General features: G+C 45.3%; 1 protein-coding gene across 3 annotated transcripts in view; it reads left to right on the top strand.

Moving 5' to 3' along the window:
* kif26ab (kinesin family member 26Ab) overlaps nt 1-19351 on the top strand; it is a 124306-nt gene that overhangs the window by 78246 nt on the left and 26709 nt on the right. Inside the window, exon 1 of one of the 3 annotated variants that reach the window (XM_014187072.3) lies at nt 15887-16810. The exons of the other annotated variants lie outside the window; for them this stretch is intronic. Within the exon in view, the coding sequence (XP_014042547.2) occupies nt 16794-16810 (17 nt within the window). The 5' untranslated portion in view covers nt 15887-16793. Of the gene's footprint in view, nt 1-15886; nt 16811-19351 lie in introns of those variants that run through there. 3 annotated transcript variants of the gene reach the window in all.

The following is a 19351-nucleotide window of genomic DNA, read 5'->3' on the forward strand; positions in this document are numbered from 1 at the left end:
TCCTTATATTAAGCAAACCAGATGGCACAATTTTCTTGTTTTGTTTATGGATAGCCAGGGGCACACTCCAACACTTCGACATAATTTACAAACAAGCATTTGTGTTTAGTGAGTCCTCCAGATCAGAGGCAGTAGTTGACCAGGAATGTTCTCTGGATAAGTGCGTGAATTGGACCATTTTCCTGTCCTGCTAAGCATTCAAAATGTAACGAGTGCTTTTAGGTGTCAGGGAAAATGTATGGAGTAAAAAGTACAGTATTTTCTTTAGGAATGTAGTGAAGTAAAAGTAAAAATTGTAAGAAATAAAAATAGTAAAGTAAAGTACAGATACCCAAAAAAGAGGAACATCAAATGCGCTCCTTGAGTGACAGGGGGCGTGGCTAGGTCTGTGTGGAAAGTGGCACCGAGAGAGAGAGAGATGACTCAAGTAGAGAAGTAAACTTTAAAAATTGACATTACACATGGCGTATCACATTTAACAAACCAAATATTCAAATCCCGGTATAGAAGATAAAGTAAAAACCCAAACCGGTCCCTACATCAATACCGGTATATCATAAAATACAGTATACCGCCCAGCCCTTCATACAGTACCTTCGGAAAGTATTCAGACCCCTTGACTTTTTCCACATTTTGTTAGGTTGCAGCCTTATTCTAAAATTTATTACATCTTTTTTCCCCTCATCAATCTACCCACAATACCCCATAATGACAAAGCAAAAACTGGTTATTTGAATTTTTTGCCAATTTATAAAAAAATGAATAAAAAAGGAAATATCACATTTACATAATTATTCTGACCCATTACCCAGGGCTTTGTTGAAGTAACTTTGGTAGAGATTACAGCCTTGAGTCTTCTTGGGTATGATGCTACAAGCTGGGAAAACATGTATTTGGAGAGTTTCCTATTCTTCTCTGCAGATCCTCTCAAGCTGTCAGGTTGGATGGGGAGTGTTGCTGCACAGCTATTTTCAGGTCTCTCCAAAGATGTTCGATCGGGTTTAAGTCCGGGCTCTGGCTGGGCCACTCACGGACATTCAGAGACTTGTCCCGAAGCCACACCTGCGTTGTCTTGGCTGTGTGCTTATGGTTGTTGTCCTGTTGGAAGGTGAACCTTCGTCCGAGGTCCTGGGCGCTCTGAAGCAGGTTTTCATCAACGATCTCCCTGTACTTTGCTCGGTTCATCTTAGCCTCGATCCTGACTAGTCTCCCAGTCCCTGCCTCTGAAAAACTTCCCCACAGCATGATGCTGTTACCACCATGCTTCACCGTAGGGATGGTGCCAGGTTTCCTCCAGATGTGACGCTTGGCATTCAGGCTAAAGAGTTCAGTCTTCATTTCATCAGACCAGAGAATCTTGTTTCTCAAGGTCTGAGAGTGTTTACGTGCATTTTTGGCAAACTCCAAGTTGGCTGTTGTGCCTTTTACTGAGAAGTGGCTTCTGTCTGGCCACTCTACAATAAGTGGAGTGTTGCAAAAATGGTTGTCCTTCTGGAAGGTTCTTCCATATCCACAGAGGAACTCTAGAGCTCTGTCAGAGTGACCATCGGGTTCTTGGTCACCTCCCTGACCAAGGCCCTTCTCCCCCGATTGCTCAGTTTGGCTGGGAGACCAGCTCTAAGAAGTGTCTTGGTGGTTCCAAACTTCTTCCATTTCAATGCTGCAGACATTCTTTGGTACCCTTCCCCAGATCTATGGCTCGACACAGTCCTGTCTCGGAGCTCTATGGACAAATCCTTCGACGTCATGGCTTTTGCTCTGACATGCACTGTCAACTGTGGGGCCTTATATAGACAGGTGTGTGCCTTTCCAAATTATGTCCAGTCAATTGAATTTATCACAGGTGGACTCCAATCATGTTGTAGAAACATCTCAAGGATGATCAATGGAAACAGGATGCACTTGAGCTCAATTTCGAGTCTCATTTTTATTTTTTTATTTTATTTCACGTTTATTTAACCAGGTAGGCTAGTTGAGAACAAGTTCTCATTTGCAACTGCGACCTGGCCAAAATAAAGCATAGCAATTTGACACATACAACAACACAGAGTTACACATGGAATAAACAAAACATACAGTCAATAATACAGTAGAAAAAAAGAAAACAAAAAGTCTATATACAGTGAGTGCAAATGATGTAAGATAAGGGAGTTAAGGGAATAAATAGGCCATGGTGGCGAAGTAATTACAATATAGCAATTAAACACTGGAATGGTAGATGTGCAGGAGATGAATGTGCAAGTAAAGATACTGGGGTGCAAAGGAGCATGATAAGTAAATAAATACAGTATGGGGATGAGGTAGATAGATGGGCTGTTTACAGATGGGCTATGTACAGGTGCAGTGATCTGTGAGCTGCTCTCATAGCAAAGGGTCTGAATACTTATGTAAATAAGGTATTTCTAAAAACCTGTTTTTGCTTTGTCATTATGGGGTATTGTGTGTAGATTGCTGAGGATTTTTATTTATTTAATCCATTTTAGAATAAGGCTGTAACGTAACCAAATGTGAAAAAAGTCAAGGGATCTGAATACTTTCCGAAGGCACTGTAGTTTAGTGTTACAATTTTCCAAATCCCCGTTCAAACCTTCTTCTTGCCCTATCAACCAAAGTGTACTGAAAGAAAGATTGATCCGGATCAATAATGACATGGCCAATAAAATAGCCTGAAGACAGTAGGTGTTAAAGGTCAGGGTCTGTCCTAGCAGAGTTGTGTGTGGTGTGTGTGTGTGTGTGTGTGTGTGTGTGTGTGTGTGTGTGTGTGTGTGTGTGTGTGTGTGTGTGTGTGTGTGTGTGTGTGTGTGTGTGTGTGTGTGTGTGTGTGTGTGTGTGTGTGTGTGTGTGTGTGTGCGTGCGCACGTGCCAGTGTTTGTATCTCAGTATAGAGAGTGAGGGCAGTAGGGAGTGCTCATTCAGCTCACTAGCGTGCTGAACACTGATTTCTTTGTGACGGAGCATGTGATTAGTCCATTGACACAGCGTTCAGTAATGAGAGCAGGCACCGCTCACAGCAGGGGCCCTGGCAGCTCAGCTAAATGACGTGTCTCCGCTGCCACTGCTGCCGCACTGACCGCCCTGCTCATCCCTCTGTTCCATTAATACCTGCTGATTGGGAATGAGGTGTGTTTCTATCCCTAAGGCCCCATGCAGGGAGGGAGAAAAAGAGACAGAGAGAGGGAAAATGGAAGAGAGAGGGCGAGGGAAAGCAAATGGAGTACTAACCACAGAGCAGTTCTCCTCAATGCTCAGAACTACATTTGCTGTTCTGAGTAACAGAGAGCAAACCGTACAGCTAAGAGGAGTGTTTGCTGTAGAGGCGGTGTGCAGGGCGGCCAGAGGAACAGGGATAACAGCTGTTAGGAATGTGGCCCTGGAGGAGTGTCAGCACAGGAGGAAGTGTCTTTACGGCCCTGTGCGGCCCTGCAGCTGCTGCTGCCCAGGTGAGTGTGTGTGTGTACTGCTGTAATCACTGTGATTGTGGGTTGGGGAAGGCAAGGCATTATCCTGTAATTACAGTCGAACAATCCAGCCTCTCCCCAGACAAGACCTGCCTGGTCTTTGTGTCAGAAATTTAAAGTGCTGCTTCATTATTGAGGCTGTGGAAAGTAACCATAGAAACCATTGTTTTGCCTCCTTACAACTAACATGAAAGCTGGTCAATGAACATGCAGAAATATGTAGATGTACTCAGAACACATGATTCCCTGTGATCCATGGTGAATGTATTTGTTTGACTTACAAATGGGTAATGTTTGGCCGTTGGGAACTCCAGCCCTGATGCACTAATCAAACTATGAGAAGATCTCCATACAAATACCATAATCAAAGTTTTGTTGCAACAACTTCCTTTTAAAAGCTGTGGGCACGGGCTGCAATTCAAGTATAATCAAGTGATTGTTGCTGTAGAGAAGTCTCTAGAAGTTGTTCTTATGGTGTGTGTGTGTGTGTGTGTGTGTGTGTGTGTGTGTGTGTGTGTGTGTGTGTGTGTGTGTGTGTGTGTGTGTGTGTGTGTGTGTGTGTGTGTGTGTGTGTGTGTGTGTGTGTGTGTGTGTGTGTGTGTGTGCGCATGTGCGTGTGTGCTAATGTCCTTGTGTTCTTCCTGTGTGAGGTTGTTGGTGGGGGCTGGTTGGGATTGGTGTAGTGGTGGGGGTAAGTGTTGGGGGCAGGGATGTGGGGGTGAAGTGTAACATGGGCCACTCACACCCACACTCCACTTTGACTACAGAGGAGACAGGAGAGAGAGGGAGATACTGTGTGAATGCAGAAGGGAAATGCAATGTGTTTGTCCGGCTGTGTTGTGAGTGACAGTGGAGATCTGTGTCAGGGATAAATTGGCGGACAGATTAATGCTGAGTGGAGTTGCGGAGTGGCTTTACTCTGCTCTGGGCTGGACCTGCTGGCTAGGGGATAAAGAGACTGAGTGGACGCAGGCAGGGGAGTGGAGTTCTACTGAGTGCCTCACACACTCTCTCACACACACACACAGTCAGCATGCTCGGGGTGATGCTCCAGACCGCCAGCTTCAGGAGGAGGAGGTCAGGACCTGTGGAGGGGAACACCGGACACACCACCACCACGGGACTCAAGTAAGTCACACACATACCAACCCAGGGCTGGAGGAGATCTTAGTTTAGATGGGCGATGCAGCTGCAGTGTTTTTGTGTTTGTGCTCCTCATGTTAGTCATGCAGTCAGTGTGTGTAGTGTCGATGTTGTGGTGGCGTTGTTCTGTGTGATCCCTGAATCCATGGTAAAAGGGTAATGGTTTGGTTGCTGAGCTTCACAGAGATGGATGTTTCAACGGATGGGAGAATGTGAGCAGAATGCTTAGTCAGGAGAGAACGCTGTTGAAATGCAAGTTAAGCCTCAGCTTTATTATGAGGAGAGTAAGCGGAGGGGAGCTGCATAGTTAATGCTAGCTTCTGTGTTGAGCATTGCCTGACTGGCAGGGATTCATTTAGCCAAACCTTTAGTTGTATTGTTGTTGGATTTTTTTTACATAGAATCTGTTGATTCTTAGTTGTTGAACACATGTCTAAGGCCCTGAATAAATGAATAGAAGCGCTGGAGAGTTGGTAGATGATGGTTGGTAGAGGATGCTTTTGGTCTCTTTGTTTACTGTCGGATATAATACCAGCTGGTATTTTCCTGTCATAATCAGGCTATCAGCCTGCTGGGGCTAATGTCTGGCAGTGGAGAGCAGAGCTGAGCAGCCGTAGCAGCAGCAGCAGCAGCTGAGCCTGGGGAAGGGACTCTAGCACTATAGCCTCCGGATAAGGCCAGGTGTGAAAAGCTATCAGGGCCCTGTCTAGCGTCATCAGTGGGGAGGTGTTGATGGAGATCCAGCCTAGACCCACCGCCTCTGGGATTTGCAGCAGACCAGCAGGCAGGCCCCATCCTCTCCTGAGGGGCCTACTACTACCACCCCAGCCTAGCACCAACCAGATGGATCACCCCACGTCCCTTTTACCCCAATATCACACCTTCCACCCCTTCCTCAAGCCCGTGTCTATTGCCCACACCTCTACCCACCTCTCAGATCCAACCCCAGTCCCCTTCTTCTGTTATAGTGTCAGGTGATAGATCCCCTCATTTGCTAATTCATATTTTAGGTTGAACTGAACAGGAAATGCCAAGTTTGTTTAATTGATTATTTAGTATTGGCAGCTTTAAATAGTTTTGGTTCTTGTTTTCTTGGAGGAAATTGGAGGGAGCTAGGTTATCTTAGAACAGCCTGAGTGTATCCCAAATACAGACTCTCCCTCTCAAGCCAGTCATACTTCCTCTGGCTGTCCTGGGCAGTACAGTCTGCTGCACAGTGGAGATAGCGCCACCTCATCAGACCACCACTGAGGAGCTCTACCACCCGCTACCACTGCTGTGGTATAGACTGGCTCTGCCTTCCCTTGGTGCGACTCTGCTGTGCCCCCTGGGTGTCTGTGTGAAGGCCAGTGTTGTGACTGCCAGGGTGGAGGCGGTTGTGGCTGTCACCCTGCATGGTAAACACATCAAGAGAGAGGACTGGTGTAGGGGCGACCAGAGGGAGGGCGAGGGCTGTGCTCTGGGTCCACTGTGAGCTGGCTGTTTGAAGGGAGAGAGACCTCCGAGGAGGGCGCTGACTACCACCATGTCTACTTCCCCTAAACTCCTGAGTCAGGAAGTCTGGTTGGCCTGGCCCACTCACATAGCCAGGGGGAGGGGGGGGGGGGGGGAGCTGACAGACAAAGGCTGAAATGCTGACTCAAGGTAGAGCTATGGCTAACACTGGGTCATAGAGAGCCCTGTAGGACAGGGGGAGGCAGTGGACAGGCAGTGACAGATCCCTTTCACACAGGGGGAAACGAGGGAATGTTAGAATGGAGACCCACTACCCACTACATCCTGTGTGCCTGCCACTTGACATAAGAGTGCCTTTGTCTCTTCGTGTGCTGTTGGTGATGATCTGAAAGGCCAGGTTGTGTTTGACGGTGTGTGGGCTGGAGACGGACTGTGGCCTCAGCATTTAGGCAGTACATGACCAGGCCTGCTAGGCTGTTCCTCTACCCACGGCCAGCCAGGACTTCACCGTTCATTCACACAGACGATGAGGCTACTAATGGAGGGACATAGGAATCCTGCTGGGCTGCAGGGATCTGGGCATTAGTGTTCAGTGATAGGAGTCTTTAAACTGATATTTTCCCACCCCGGCTACCCCCACACCATGTAAATCTCTATGGCATCCCTCAGTTAGAGGTGTCATGCAAATCTATTATCATTGTTCTGGAGACAAGAGAGAAAAGCTGGAATAAGAATACAAGTTAATTGCCCAGTAGCTGCCTGCATGGAATATGCGTTGAAGAATGTTATGACCTATTGTCTCCCTGTGATCCCTGCTCCCATGAGCTCACCCTGGCTTTACTGCCTCAGTCTGCAGAAACAAGATGGCTTCCGGTGGGCTGCTGTGTTTCTGTGTCCTCCAGACCCCCAGCTCCACACTGTCAGCCCTGTCTGTCCCAGGTCCCAGCCTTGCACTACATATGAATAATGAATAGCTGCTTAGGCCTAATCTGTGTGAGTTGATTTCCCCAAATGGTAGTTCTCTATATATCAGACCAAAGCGATTCTTATTCACACAAGGATAGAGAGCCATTTGGGAGATAGAGAACAAGAGAGCCATTATCAGGCCAGGCAGTTAAGCTTTTACCTCATCATCACTAACAGAGGGAATTTCTCTGCCACTGCTCCACCACCACCTCTCTACTGTCCTCCTGCTTCTCTAGCTGGCTTGGGGCCTGGTTGACTTTACAAACAGCTGTAAAGAGAATTACACTTCTCTGCAGAGAGGAAACCATGCAAAGCCAAGGTGGACAGGGATTGTATTGACTGTGATTGTCTACCTCCACTATGGGAATGCACTTACGTACATCTCTTGCTGTTCTTTCTGCTTGCCTTGGCTGGTCGCTACTGTTGTTCTGCTACAGGGTCCTCTTTGTGTTGCGTAACACTGGCCATGGTTGGAGTTTTGAATCAGAGATGGGACAGTGTCTCTTATTCTTGGTAAAGGATCAAAATAGGATCAACATAAAAACACTAGTGGGAACATGGTTTATCTTGTGTTTGTATTTACAGCCTGCCTGCCACTGGCTCCATGCAGACTGTCTGGGTGTAGTGGATTATATAGCTTGTAATCAGTTCATCACCCAGCATGTGAGAGTCTGCTGCAGAGCTGACTATGTGACTGAGTGTGTGTGGGTGTGTATGAGGATGTGTGTGTCAGTAGGTAACATTGTGAGTGTGATTTAAGTGTGTGTGTGTGGGTGAGTGTGTAAACCGTTTATTAACCTGAATAATACTGTAGAAGTCACTGACCCCTGGCTCTGTTTACAAATGTCTACATCTCTAGCCTCATGTGTTGGTTTGGTACAGCTCTGTAGTCCTCTACCTCTCCTTAGCCTCTCAAAATAGCTTTTTCAGAACCTAGGAATTCCTCTACCCTTTTGGAATCCCAAATCCATTTCACTGGACTTGGATCCCTCATGTTTACCAAGGGGTGCATATTGACTCGGATATAGATGGCAGATTTAGGAAGAATTTAATCTGCCATCTACAGTATATCAATGTTTGAATCCCCCCCCTCGATTTACTGACTAATCTTTCCCAAATGTTCCCAGCGGCCCGCGGGGCTCGACCAGGACTGGTTGTTGTGATAGTCTCGACGTGGAGGAGAGCAAATAAATAATCGCTAGGTGTCTTACCCTGCCAGGCCCTGATTAATGATGTAGAGAAGTGGAGCGAGAGAACTCTCTCTCTCTACGATATGTTGATTAATAAGGAAAGGAGCAAGTGTCTTTAATAGAAAAGGCATCCAATATGAATATTAGATGTCTTGCTCTCTCATGATCTCATCAGATATGTTTTCTCCATTGGTCAGTGGAATTGACTATTGGAGATATAGTGAAATGTCAATCAGCCAATGACAGCTTAATGTTATGGTCTTCATGGTATTGAATGAATGTTTCACATTATCTGACATGTTGAGTGAATACAGAAAGTTTTTCTTTACAGTAGTTTTGCTCTGAGTAAAAATGTGCTCTGAAGGCTTACAGCGAAGACGTGGGCGAGTGAGTTTCAGCTCAGGAAGTGTTGGGCGTGTAATTTTATTCCACATACTCTACGACCTGTGAAGACAACATAACAGTGTGGTGGAGTACCTGGGAACAGCGTCGGCGAAGCAGTGGAAAATATTCTGCAGGAGATGAAAGTAGCTCTTAATCTTTGTCAGAAGTAGCAGGGGTGGGGATGCTACAGCCCAGAGAGAAGGAGAGAATATCTTCATTATCATCTGTCACATGCTGCATCAAATCAGGGGGGAAATACTATGTTCTCCAAACTCAGCAGCCTACATCAAATCAGCATGCTGACTGTGTATTTTCTCCCTTTCCTCCCAAGCTTCTCTCCTCTCCTGGTGTGACTTTAGTAAATACGCTATTGTCAACCTGTAGAAGAGAGATTGTCCTACTGTATGAAGACCTGTTGACTCCACTGTAAAGATGTTCAGCTCTCTCCTCCAAGGCCCTGAATTGGTCCCTCTATCTCATTGACTGACAAATAAAGGCTGCTGAGCTAAAGCTCTCTGCTTGGACTGCCTCACCAGGGCTTAAGCAGATGCTCGGAGAGGCCACATTAGCACAACATGTTTGCAGAGGCCATTAAGGAGGCAATTTAGGAAACAATAAAATGAACTGCAAATGGAATTATATTGTACCTTCCTCCGATCCCTCCTGTGGCCACCCTAAGCCCTCCTTAAGCCCATGGCTTGGCTAGAGGGGTGCTTGGCCTCTCAATTGGATGGGGGTTGAGTGGGAGGGAGCTGGGGTATGGAGGGGACCTTAGGGTGTGGGTATGTGTGAGTTCTGGGCTTGACTTCTGGAGACACAATGCTTTATGGCTAGTGGAGGAAAAACACAGGCACAGGAAGCTGTACCAGGGAGGAGTTTCAGCTCACACATCCCTTATAGAAACCTGGCTGCAGCTCCATCAACACACCCTCCCTCATCGCTAAGGGGTTAACCTTGGCATCCCAGAGTCTGTTTCATGCTACATTCATTGGGATTGATTATTTTAGCATCGTTGGCATAAACCTCTTCTCCTTGATCTAGTATCCAACAAAATGGCTCCAGGACCTAGACAACAGGAATTTGTTGAAACATTCTGGAAAATGTGTCTTCAAATTTAGAATAAAGTCAAACAAAGTTGAAAAAAGACCAACTTCCACTCAGTGGATACAAGCAACTGACAATGTCTACCTCTGCCCAGTGCAACACAGAACCAGGAGTAATGCCATTTTAATTAGAATGTTTTCCATTTAGTCTCCAACTGTTTCATGTATTTTAGGTCAACAGGGGATTCCCGTCTTGGTGCACTTTGGGAATAAAGCAATTCCAAATCATTTTTCTGTTTCTTTCTCAGGCATAACATTATTTACCTCCTCTCAGACAGCCCCTTACTGGCACTGGGCCAACTCAGTAAGGACCAGGCTATACATAACATCTCCTTCATTCTTCCTCTCCCTCTCCTGTGATCTCGGTCTGTTTTCTACCATCTAGTTCTCTCTCACCTATTTCATCTCTGTTCTCTCCATCATTTCCTCTCCTCCCCATCTTTACCTTGCTCTGCTTTTACACCAATTCCTCTCTCCCATTGTATTTTCCTTATGCCCCCTCTTTCTGCTGAACCCCTGTTTCTATCTCTCTCTCTCTCTCTCTCTCTCTCTATCTATCTCTCTATCTCTCTCTCTATCTATCTATCTATCTATCTATCTATCTATCTATCTATCTATCTATCTATCTATCTATCTATCTATCTATCTATCTATCTATCTATCTATCTATCTATCTATCTATCTATCTATCTATCTATCTATCTATCTATCTATCTATCTATCTATCTATCTATCTATCTATCTATCTATCTATCTATCTATCTATCTATCTATCTATCTATCGATCGTTGCCTTAATCCTTACTTTCCCACATCACTCCACATGCAGTTTCACTTGAATGCTAAGGAGATCATGAGAGATTGTTGTGTCTTTACACATTTCTGCTTTACTCAACCAAAAGGGGATAGCAAAAAATATGAAAGATATTTTAGCATTATCGTGCAACAATATGTGACAACAGTCTGTATATTTCGCTACATCCACAATAACATCTGCTAAACACGTGTATGTGATCAATCAAATTTGATTTGATTTGATAAACCCTGCACTGTGTGTATTTGTATGTGTATGGATTCTGCTTTAGCTGGCCAGGGATCAGTGCAGCAAAGATACCCGCAGCCTTGAGCAGTCAGCACACATATTATGCCCCATTTGGTGTTCTGTCTACAAGGCCAGACATGTGCTTTTGGGATGAGGTAAACAGGTTATTGGTCAGATAACAGGACATCACATTCATAGCTGCCTGGTTGGCCTGCCAGGGATTCATCAATCTATTTCTGGTTAGGCTTTATAGAAACTCAGTAAATCCTAGCCTAGAGGTATTTGTCTACTTCCTCCCAGATGCTGTGTGGACGAGCCTAGGAGAGAGAACCATCCCTTTAGACCACCATTAACATGGACTGTGGGACGGAAGCAGGCGCTCAGTTAAGAGGTAGAAGCTTAAGATTGATAAGATTTGATGGACAGCGAGATAAGCCTGTTAGTTTTCTCCTCCATTTTAATGTTCTGCAGAAAGCCGACTGGAGAGACAGACACTCCTCTATAGTGACCAAGAAGATAATGATCTAGAGTTGTTAGTTGAAGGGAACCTGATGCAAGAGAGGAACAGATAGGGATAGTGTGTAAAACAGAGATAAGAATAAAAGCCCCATTCAGTTTGTGGCCTCAATGAACATTTAACAAATTCTGTGAATTCTCTTTGATGAGTTGCCATTTTAGGCATGAGTTTAATTTAGCGAGATGGGGTTAAGTAGAGAGAAAGAAAGAAAGGTTGAGAGAGACCAGAGGAATATTTATCCCTGTGGTGCCATGATTGCACTGACGTTAACATCCCAGCTAGAGAGGAGGCAGAGCTCATGGTCAGACTAAACCGTGGTGACACATTGTCACATGTCAGCCTTGTCATTCCCTCCTCCGATTTGAGAAGTGGACATGAACAGCGCCCTTTCCTCCCCTCCTCCCATATGGGGGCCCAGGTAACACTAGCCCCCGCCACACTATACAAGCAGCAATTATCCCACATCCCTTCAGGTTATTTAAAGAGCCCACTCTATGCACTCCACAAGTAGTCAGTGTTGGGGCTAATGAATGTATTAATACATCACCCAACATACATCAGGAGAAACTGTCACTCGGTGGAACCAAAGATTCATGGGGAATTAGATGAAGTCTCTGATCCACTGAGATATAGCTAGCTACCTCAATTCCCTGTGGTGAAATACTTGTTAAGGTATGTGAGTGTTTTACCTGTCCTTAAAGTGACACCCCAGTTTAACTTTGAACTCATTTAACACCTGATTTAGTTAACAAAAGTCACATCTCAGTAGGTTGTCATGGTAAGTCATGACATAGCACATACTTTTGTTATATATATTGATCCTCAAGCAAGGGGGAGGCCGATGACATCACGACTTCCCATCAAACCAACTCCTTGAATGCCCTACTCCTTGAACTTTGCAGTTGCGTCTAAAAAACACTATTTTGCAAAAAATATATATTTTCTTACCCTTTAGTGTGTGTACTTTATGGTATTTATACTTGCGATATCGGTTTTCAACAGTAAAAGTTAAACAAATCGCTGGAGGACGTCTTTAATGATCAACCTGATGACCCTGATACTTAATCTTGGCGTTGTGTGGTGGTGTGCTCTGTCTGCTGCCAGACCCTGGCTACACTATGACATCATCTCTGTATCCAGTCCCCTGCCCAAGCCTGTCCTAATGTCATCTCAGCTTAATCAGAGGAAGGCTTAGTGATGGTCTGTCTGTTGGGTCAGTCTGGATGTGACCTGGTTCTCTGGCCATCCAGGCCACTGCAGAGATGCAGATGCTGTTTAATTTTGGCGAGCTGTTGTTGTCCTCAACACTGTCGGTGTTCTGTAGAGGTGGACGATTGGCGTTGTTTTGGTGCCCAGATGTGATGATCTAATTCAGCAGCCCCACAAACCCTGTGTTTCACCCTTACAGTTGAGCCACTGTGTCAGCTGTCCATAGGACTTCATACTACATGCATGTATTTAATCAGGGGAGCCCAATTGAGACACGTGTCTCATTTGCAATGGTGCCTTGAGGACAAAAGTTAAATCAATACAACAACAAAATATAAAAAACTACAAGACAGCTATAAATACATTACATCAGGTTATGACAAGTTCTAATTGTCAATTGAAACAATTGCACACTTTAGAGAACTAATTTAATAAAATAGTTTTAAACTGCCCTATCCGCACCAGAGAATCAAGGTGTAATTTGTTTTGTAAGGTTTTCCATAACTGTGGTGCGTTAAAACTAAAGGCGGGCTTACCAAACTTTGTGGAGACAAGCGGGACCTCAAGAGTTAACCAACCCTGTGAACGGGTTTGGTATCTCATATTTGTATATTTCAACAGGAAAGTGAAGTACAGTATGTTGGAAGCTTGTGGAGCAGAGCTTTTCTAAACAAGAAGGGAGTAATGAAGTGATCTATGGGATTTAAGTGAGGTCCAGCCATCCTTCTGATACAGGTTACAGTGATGAGTATTAAAACTGTCACCTGTAATAAAGCGAAGGGCGTTGTGGTAGACGGCATCCAATGGTTTAAAGGTAGTGGCTGCTGCAGTCTGGTAAATGGTGTCACCATAGTCAAGAACTGGCAGGAAAGTTGACTGTGCAATCTGCTTCCTGCTGTTTAGTGAGAGGCTAGATCGATTTCAAAAAAATTGAAGCCCACTTTAAATCTTTATCAATCCAAACGACCAGATATTTATAGGCGGGAACCTGCTCGTTGAGCGAGCCATCCAATGAGTGAATATGTAGCCCATCTGAGACATTTTTAGAGAACAACATATATTTCCTTTTTCCCACATTAAGTACAAGTTTTAAATCAACAAGGGCTTTCTGTAATGCAACTATCAGATTGGCCTCTAACATAGCTTGGTCAACAGTCAATGCAATGGCATACATAACCGTATTGTCTGCATACAGATGAATAGTACACGATTTAATACATAGACTAATGTTATTTATATAAATAGTAAAGAGAACAGGTCCCAATACTGACCCCTGCGGTACATCTTTCATAATATTGAGGAAACACATAGTAGTATGTTTTTCTCACACTTATGGTGGCTAGGGAGATGCCCTCCAGGGGGGGAAATCCTATTGATTGTTCCTTTAATTAAAAACACACCTTTACTGATTGACAAACACATGCATGCAATCAATCCTGCACACATGTGGAACTTCTTTGTTTGCTACCCATAAGCCAATGTTTTAGCCATTCCTTTCATTCATTACAAACCTATAACCATTTCACCTCCAGACTCACCTGTTGAGAGCAGCAGAGACTCCAGCAGGTCTGCTACTACATTGAACCGGGTTCATTGTGATGTGGTTGTTATCAATGTGTTGTACATGTACAGTCTGACTGGGGCCCAGAGCTTCCATCTCCATTCAGACAGACAGGAGCTTGGCTGCTGCTAATCACCAGAGAAGGCAGACCCACGCTGGGGAGGCTAATGCAGTCTGATATCAGCCCCAGTGATCTGATCCCTGCATGAATGGCCAGAGCACCGTTATCTTGTCTGGGGAGAAAAGAGGGGGAACCAAAGAAAGGCAATGTCAAGGATGGTAAATGGGGCCAACATGATAATTAGGCTGGAAAATGCCCTGTTACCTAAAGAGCCATGGTGCTGGGCTGAGGAACAGAGACACATTTTCCCAAACAAGCTAATGGGTGCGCCGGCTAATGACTCTCTGGTCCAGAGGAATTTATCTTGCTAATTTGACAAAGCCTGAATAGGGGGCTAGGGACATTATTGACAACAGGCCAAACTGTGAAACAGCAGGCGGGCACCCCCCTGCAGGCAGCCCCAAATATAGATGTCCATTGTGTCATTAACAAAAGCCTAGCAGAGCCTTTATTTCTGATGCCAGTGCTGCTCTTCCATTAATCTTACCTTGGCTCATTTATATATATATTGCAATAGTTATCTGTCCAATGGGTCTATACAGAGGGTGACATTGAGGGGCTGGATGGACAGTTTGGCCCAATGGTGACTCCCTATACTTACGCCATTTTGATGTACACATGAAACCACACCAAGCGTGATCCCAATGGGTGACACTGTCACAATGACCAATGTCCACATTAGGTTGGTCTTACAGCTATTGATCGCTGTCAGTATTGGTCTGAAGGTGGTCTGTGGATTTGTAGGTAGGTGGTGACCAAGGGTGGGTGGGGTTTGCCTTATCACTGCCCAAAACACCAAGGTTTCATATGTGAAATGAATTGGATTTATCTCAATGTAAGACACTGCACAAAAATTGTTGTATGCGTTATGGGGGTATTATAGATGATATATTCTAGATAGTTTTGTGTCTCACACTCGACTGTAGCTCAGATATGGGGCAGTGTGTCAGAAGGAAAGCTCTGTAGTCACTGGATATGTCTGCTCAATGGCAGAGCCACTCTGCTCGTCCTAATGGTGTCGAAATCAGACTGCCTATTAAACAGGACCAGAGAAGAGCTAAAAGGCTTGCTGGTAAATTGGCAGTTGTGGGAATACAGGCTACTTTCAAACTAGCTTCGCCCACTCACACACAAAGCTTTCCCCTTTTTACCCTTGACCAGACCACTGAGTGAGTGCACTGTCTGTCTCTGTCGGCCCTGCATAAATCTGCCTCTCTACCTGTCATCTGTTCATTGTCTGTCCTCCTCTCTCTCTTTCCATTGAGTGAAAGCATCGTTCAGCCAGCATCTGATTCAGTGGTCTATCCATCTTCACACACTTAAGTATCTCCCTTCTTATCTATCTGTCACTCCTTACAATTAATTACATTATCTCAACTAACTAATTACATCCTCAGTTAAAGACAAATGCACACACACACACACACACACACACACACACACACACACACACACACACACACACACACACACACACGTGTGCACTGTAGGCATACTAACCTAATCTGTTTGAAGCAAAAGAAGAGAGGGTTCCTTTATGCATGAAGTATTTATGCGACGGTGTGTGTGTGTGTGTGTGTGTGCGCGTGTGTGCGCGTGTCTGTGTGTGGAGACAGAGAGAGCGACCGGGAGCAGCCAGCAGTAGCGCACTGACACCTCATCTGGCTGTCGGAGGGAAAAGGGGCTGGGCTGGGAGAGAGAGAGAGAGAGAGAGAGAGAGAGAGGAGAGAAAGACACGGCAGGACAGCTACCAGCATTTCTCCGGCAGAAGGAGCAGGATTGAAAGCCGGAACAGGAGCAGGAATTCTCCCCATTCCCAATCCCCCCCCCCCCCCAGCCCAGGCTAACACTGGTTCTCTCTCCACCTCCTGGCTGTCTCTGACTGATACCTGCTGCCGAGCCCTCCTCCCTCAGCCTGTGGCACGGGGCACAGGAAAGGACACAGCCATCAGGACTCCCTGCTACAGCCACACAGCAGAGATGTAGCAGCATGGATTAACTGGGAGAGAGAAAAAGAGGGAAGAAATAAACACAAACCAATGGCTATTGGATGAAAAGAGAAAAGGAAAGTAGTGAAAGAGAAGAAGACAGAAAAAGAGACAGTGAAAGAGAGAGAGAGAGATCTGAGTAGGACCGTCTTGCCAGACTGCTGGAGAGCCTGCCTCTGTTGGAGGTATTGCATCTTTGAACTGAGACTGAACTTTTGTTTGTGGAGAGGTGTGGACACAGAACAGGCGTTTGTTTCACTGGAATATGTACAGAGGAGGAGGTGCTTCTCTCTACTCGGACCTCCTCTTCTCCTCCTCTCCCTCCATCCTGAGAACCTGTCTGGACCCCCTGGACCTCCTTACTGGGACCTCTGCTATCCACCCCATCCTCTCAACCCTTCTTGGATTTGTCTCAGTCTACTATGATGACGTTGGTTCCCCCCTTCCTCTGTCCCCTTGGCTCCTTACAAACCGCTGTGCAATCAAGTGGAAACCTCAGTGATTGCAATCGGGGGTAAAAAGGACACCCCTTGCCCCCATCAGTGACGGCCCCGCCTCTTTCTGCTCTCTCCCTGCGTCTCTGATGCTAAAGTAATGGAGAACCCTGGACATGGAGACATGGTCCCTAAAGTTGAACTTGGGCACTTTCATTAGATAATGGATTGGAAAGAGCTGTAAGTACTGTCTTTCTCTCCATCACTTGCACTATCTTGCCATTTTATTAGATTGTATTTAGGCACTATTGGACAATTTACTCTTCAGTAAACCTTCTTAATTTGCCATGTATGAAAAAATATCAGAGGGACTGAGGCTTCTTGTTTACTGCCTACCTACAGCGCTGTATTGCCTGATAATCCTCTAAACTGGCTGAAATGTGTTTGGTGTATCTGAGCATGCATTCAGATATTCAGACCCAAGGTGTGTACTGAAACGGCTTCATTAGTACAGAGATGGGTGTTGAACAGGTGGGCAAGCTGGAGTGGGTGAGGGAATCCGAGCCTCTCCTCCCTCTACATTTTCCATTGAGCGCACACAGACAGCTCCCTCTTACTGGGAAGGCGAGAGTGAGAAAGAAAGAGAGAGAAAATAGAGAGGGAAAGCCATGTGACAAGCAATTAATTTCCCCATTAGGGTATGTGTGCGTTGTTACAGAGGCGAGCACTCAATGTTATTGCTCATCACCCATTGAGTGGTTCTGATGGAACAACAGAATTAGACACAACCCTGACTCTCCCTCTGCTCTCTCTCTCACCTTTCTCTTTCCCTCCTTTCAAATAGATGCACATGCCTTTTCTTCTCATTGTGTGACTGGTTTTAACCCTCAAGGTTACAGGCATACCCTGCAATGCCGTATGGGCACTTAGAGGGACAGGGGAATAAGCAAAAAATGGAACCTGTGAATGCTATCCAAATGTTAATTGTAGTTCACTGTTTGTTGCCGTGTGTCTTTGTCATGTTGGCAGATTCCTTTCATCTCTACGACAGCACCTCTGAATGTATCTAATCTGAGAGAGAAAGAGAGAGAAAGGAGAAAGAGGGAGAGAGAGAAGAGAGAAAGAGCCTTTGTCTTGAGCAATGAATGTGTAATGCAAACTCCCTGTCATACATGTGCAGACTGACACACACACACACACACACACACACACACACACACACACACACACACACACACACACACACACACACACACACACACACACACACACACACACACACACACACACACACACACACACACACACACACACAGAGAGAGAGAGCATTGCTGAGTTTTTCTTTCCTTTTCTTCATCTCACATTCATCTATTCCATCTCATTTTCTCCCTCACACTCTCCTTCTCACATGCTATCACACACAGACTGGTCCCTGGGGAGAGCCTCCTCCTGTAGCCCTCTTGGATGTAATAATAATTTCATCAGCCAGCGGTGTGTTCCCTGATTGTGCTCTTGGGCTGTCGCTGCAGGGGGCGTGCTGTGCTGTACTGGGGAGGTGGGGAGGGGTGGGGCTGTCACTCCAGTGGGGTAGACGGGGGTATATTTTGATAGCCGCCCACCTTGTCCGGAGGAGCCCAGAGCAGCACTAATGAGCTCAGGCTGCTGGGTTCTCAAGCAACAGTCTCTCGCTGAGACAGACACACGTGGATGGACAGGCTCTCTCTCTCTTTCTCGCTCTTGCTGTAGCCCTCCCTCTTTTCATCTCTCATTCCATCTTCATTTCTCTCTGTCTGTTCCTCTTGTTGACAAGCATTTTTTGTCTCTTGCGACTCTCCAATTCTGAACTGTGTGACTGAAAAGTGTTCAGTGCATATGAATTACCTGTAGATGTTCCTTTACTCTGACCTTGACTTTTAAGTTGAGGTGTGGTTGTAACTGACACACAGTAGTGCCATATCGCTGGCTGTTATAAGTGTGGCTTAATGTTACAGATTTACATAGCTGGTAATATTGCAGTTAGACTATAAGGAATGTGTGCGTCTCGCTCTGTTGGCCTTGTGACCAGTCTGTGCCACTCCAGCTCTAACTCTGAGTCGTAGAGAGAGATCGATGGACAGAGTGAGAGAGAGGGGAAAGAGTGAGAGAGAGTGAGAGAGAGAATGAGGGAGTGAGAGAGAGTGACAGGGACTTATATATATATATATATATATAGAGAGAGAGAGAGAGAGAGAGCGCAGGATGACCGTGGATTTATGTAGAGTCCCATCACACAGTCGGATCTTACCCTGAGAGGCGTGCTAAATGCCAGAACAGTGGAACTGCGTTAAGACAACCACTTAACGAGATGGACTAACTAGCCCACAGTACTAGGAGAGGTCTATCTACAGTGCCTTGCAAAGGTATTTATCCTCCTTGGCGTTTTTCCTATTTTGTTGCATTACAACCGATTTCAAAAAGCCTTTACAGCGAATGCAAAACATTAGATTATGTTAGGATACCACCACAGCAAAAAAACAACAACACAGCTATTTTCCTAGCAAGGATAGCCATTTTCCAAGCAAGGGTAGCCGTCCAAAAGCACAAAACCAGCTAAAATTATGCACTAACCTTTGACGATCTTCATCAGATGACACTCCTAGGACATTATGTTAGACAATACATGCATTTTTTGTTCCATGAAGTTCATATTTATATATTTTTTAAAAAACATTTTACATTGGCGTGTGACGTTCAGAAAATGTATTCACCCGAAAAACTTCCGGTGAATTTACAAAAATACTC

Source organism: Salmo salar, chromosome 01, assembly GCF_965601325.2.
Source record: "Salmo salar chromosome 01, fSalSal1, whole genome shotgun sequence".
In the NCBI taxonomy this organism is placed as follows: Eukaryota; Metazoa; Chordata; class Actinopteri; order Salmoniformes; family Salmonidae; genus Salmo; species Salmo salar.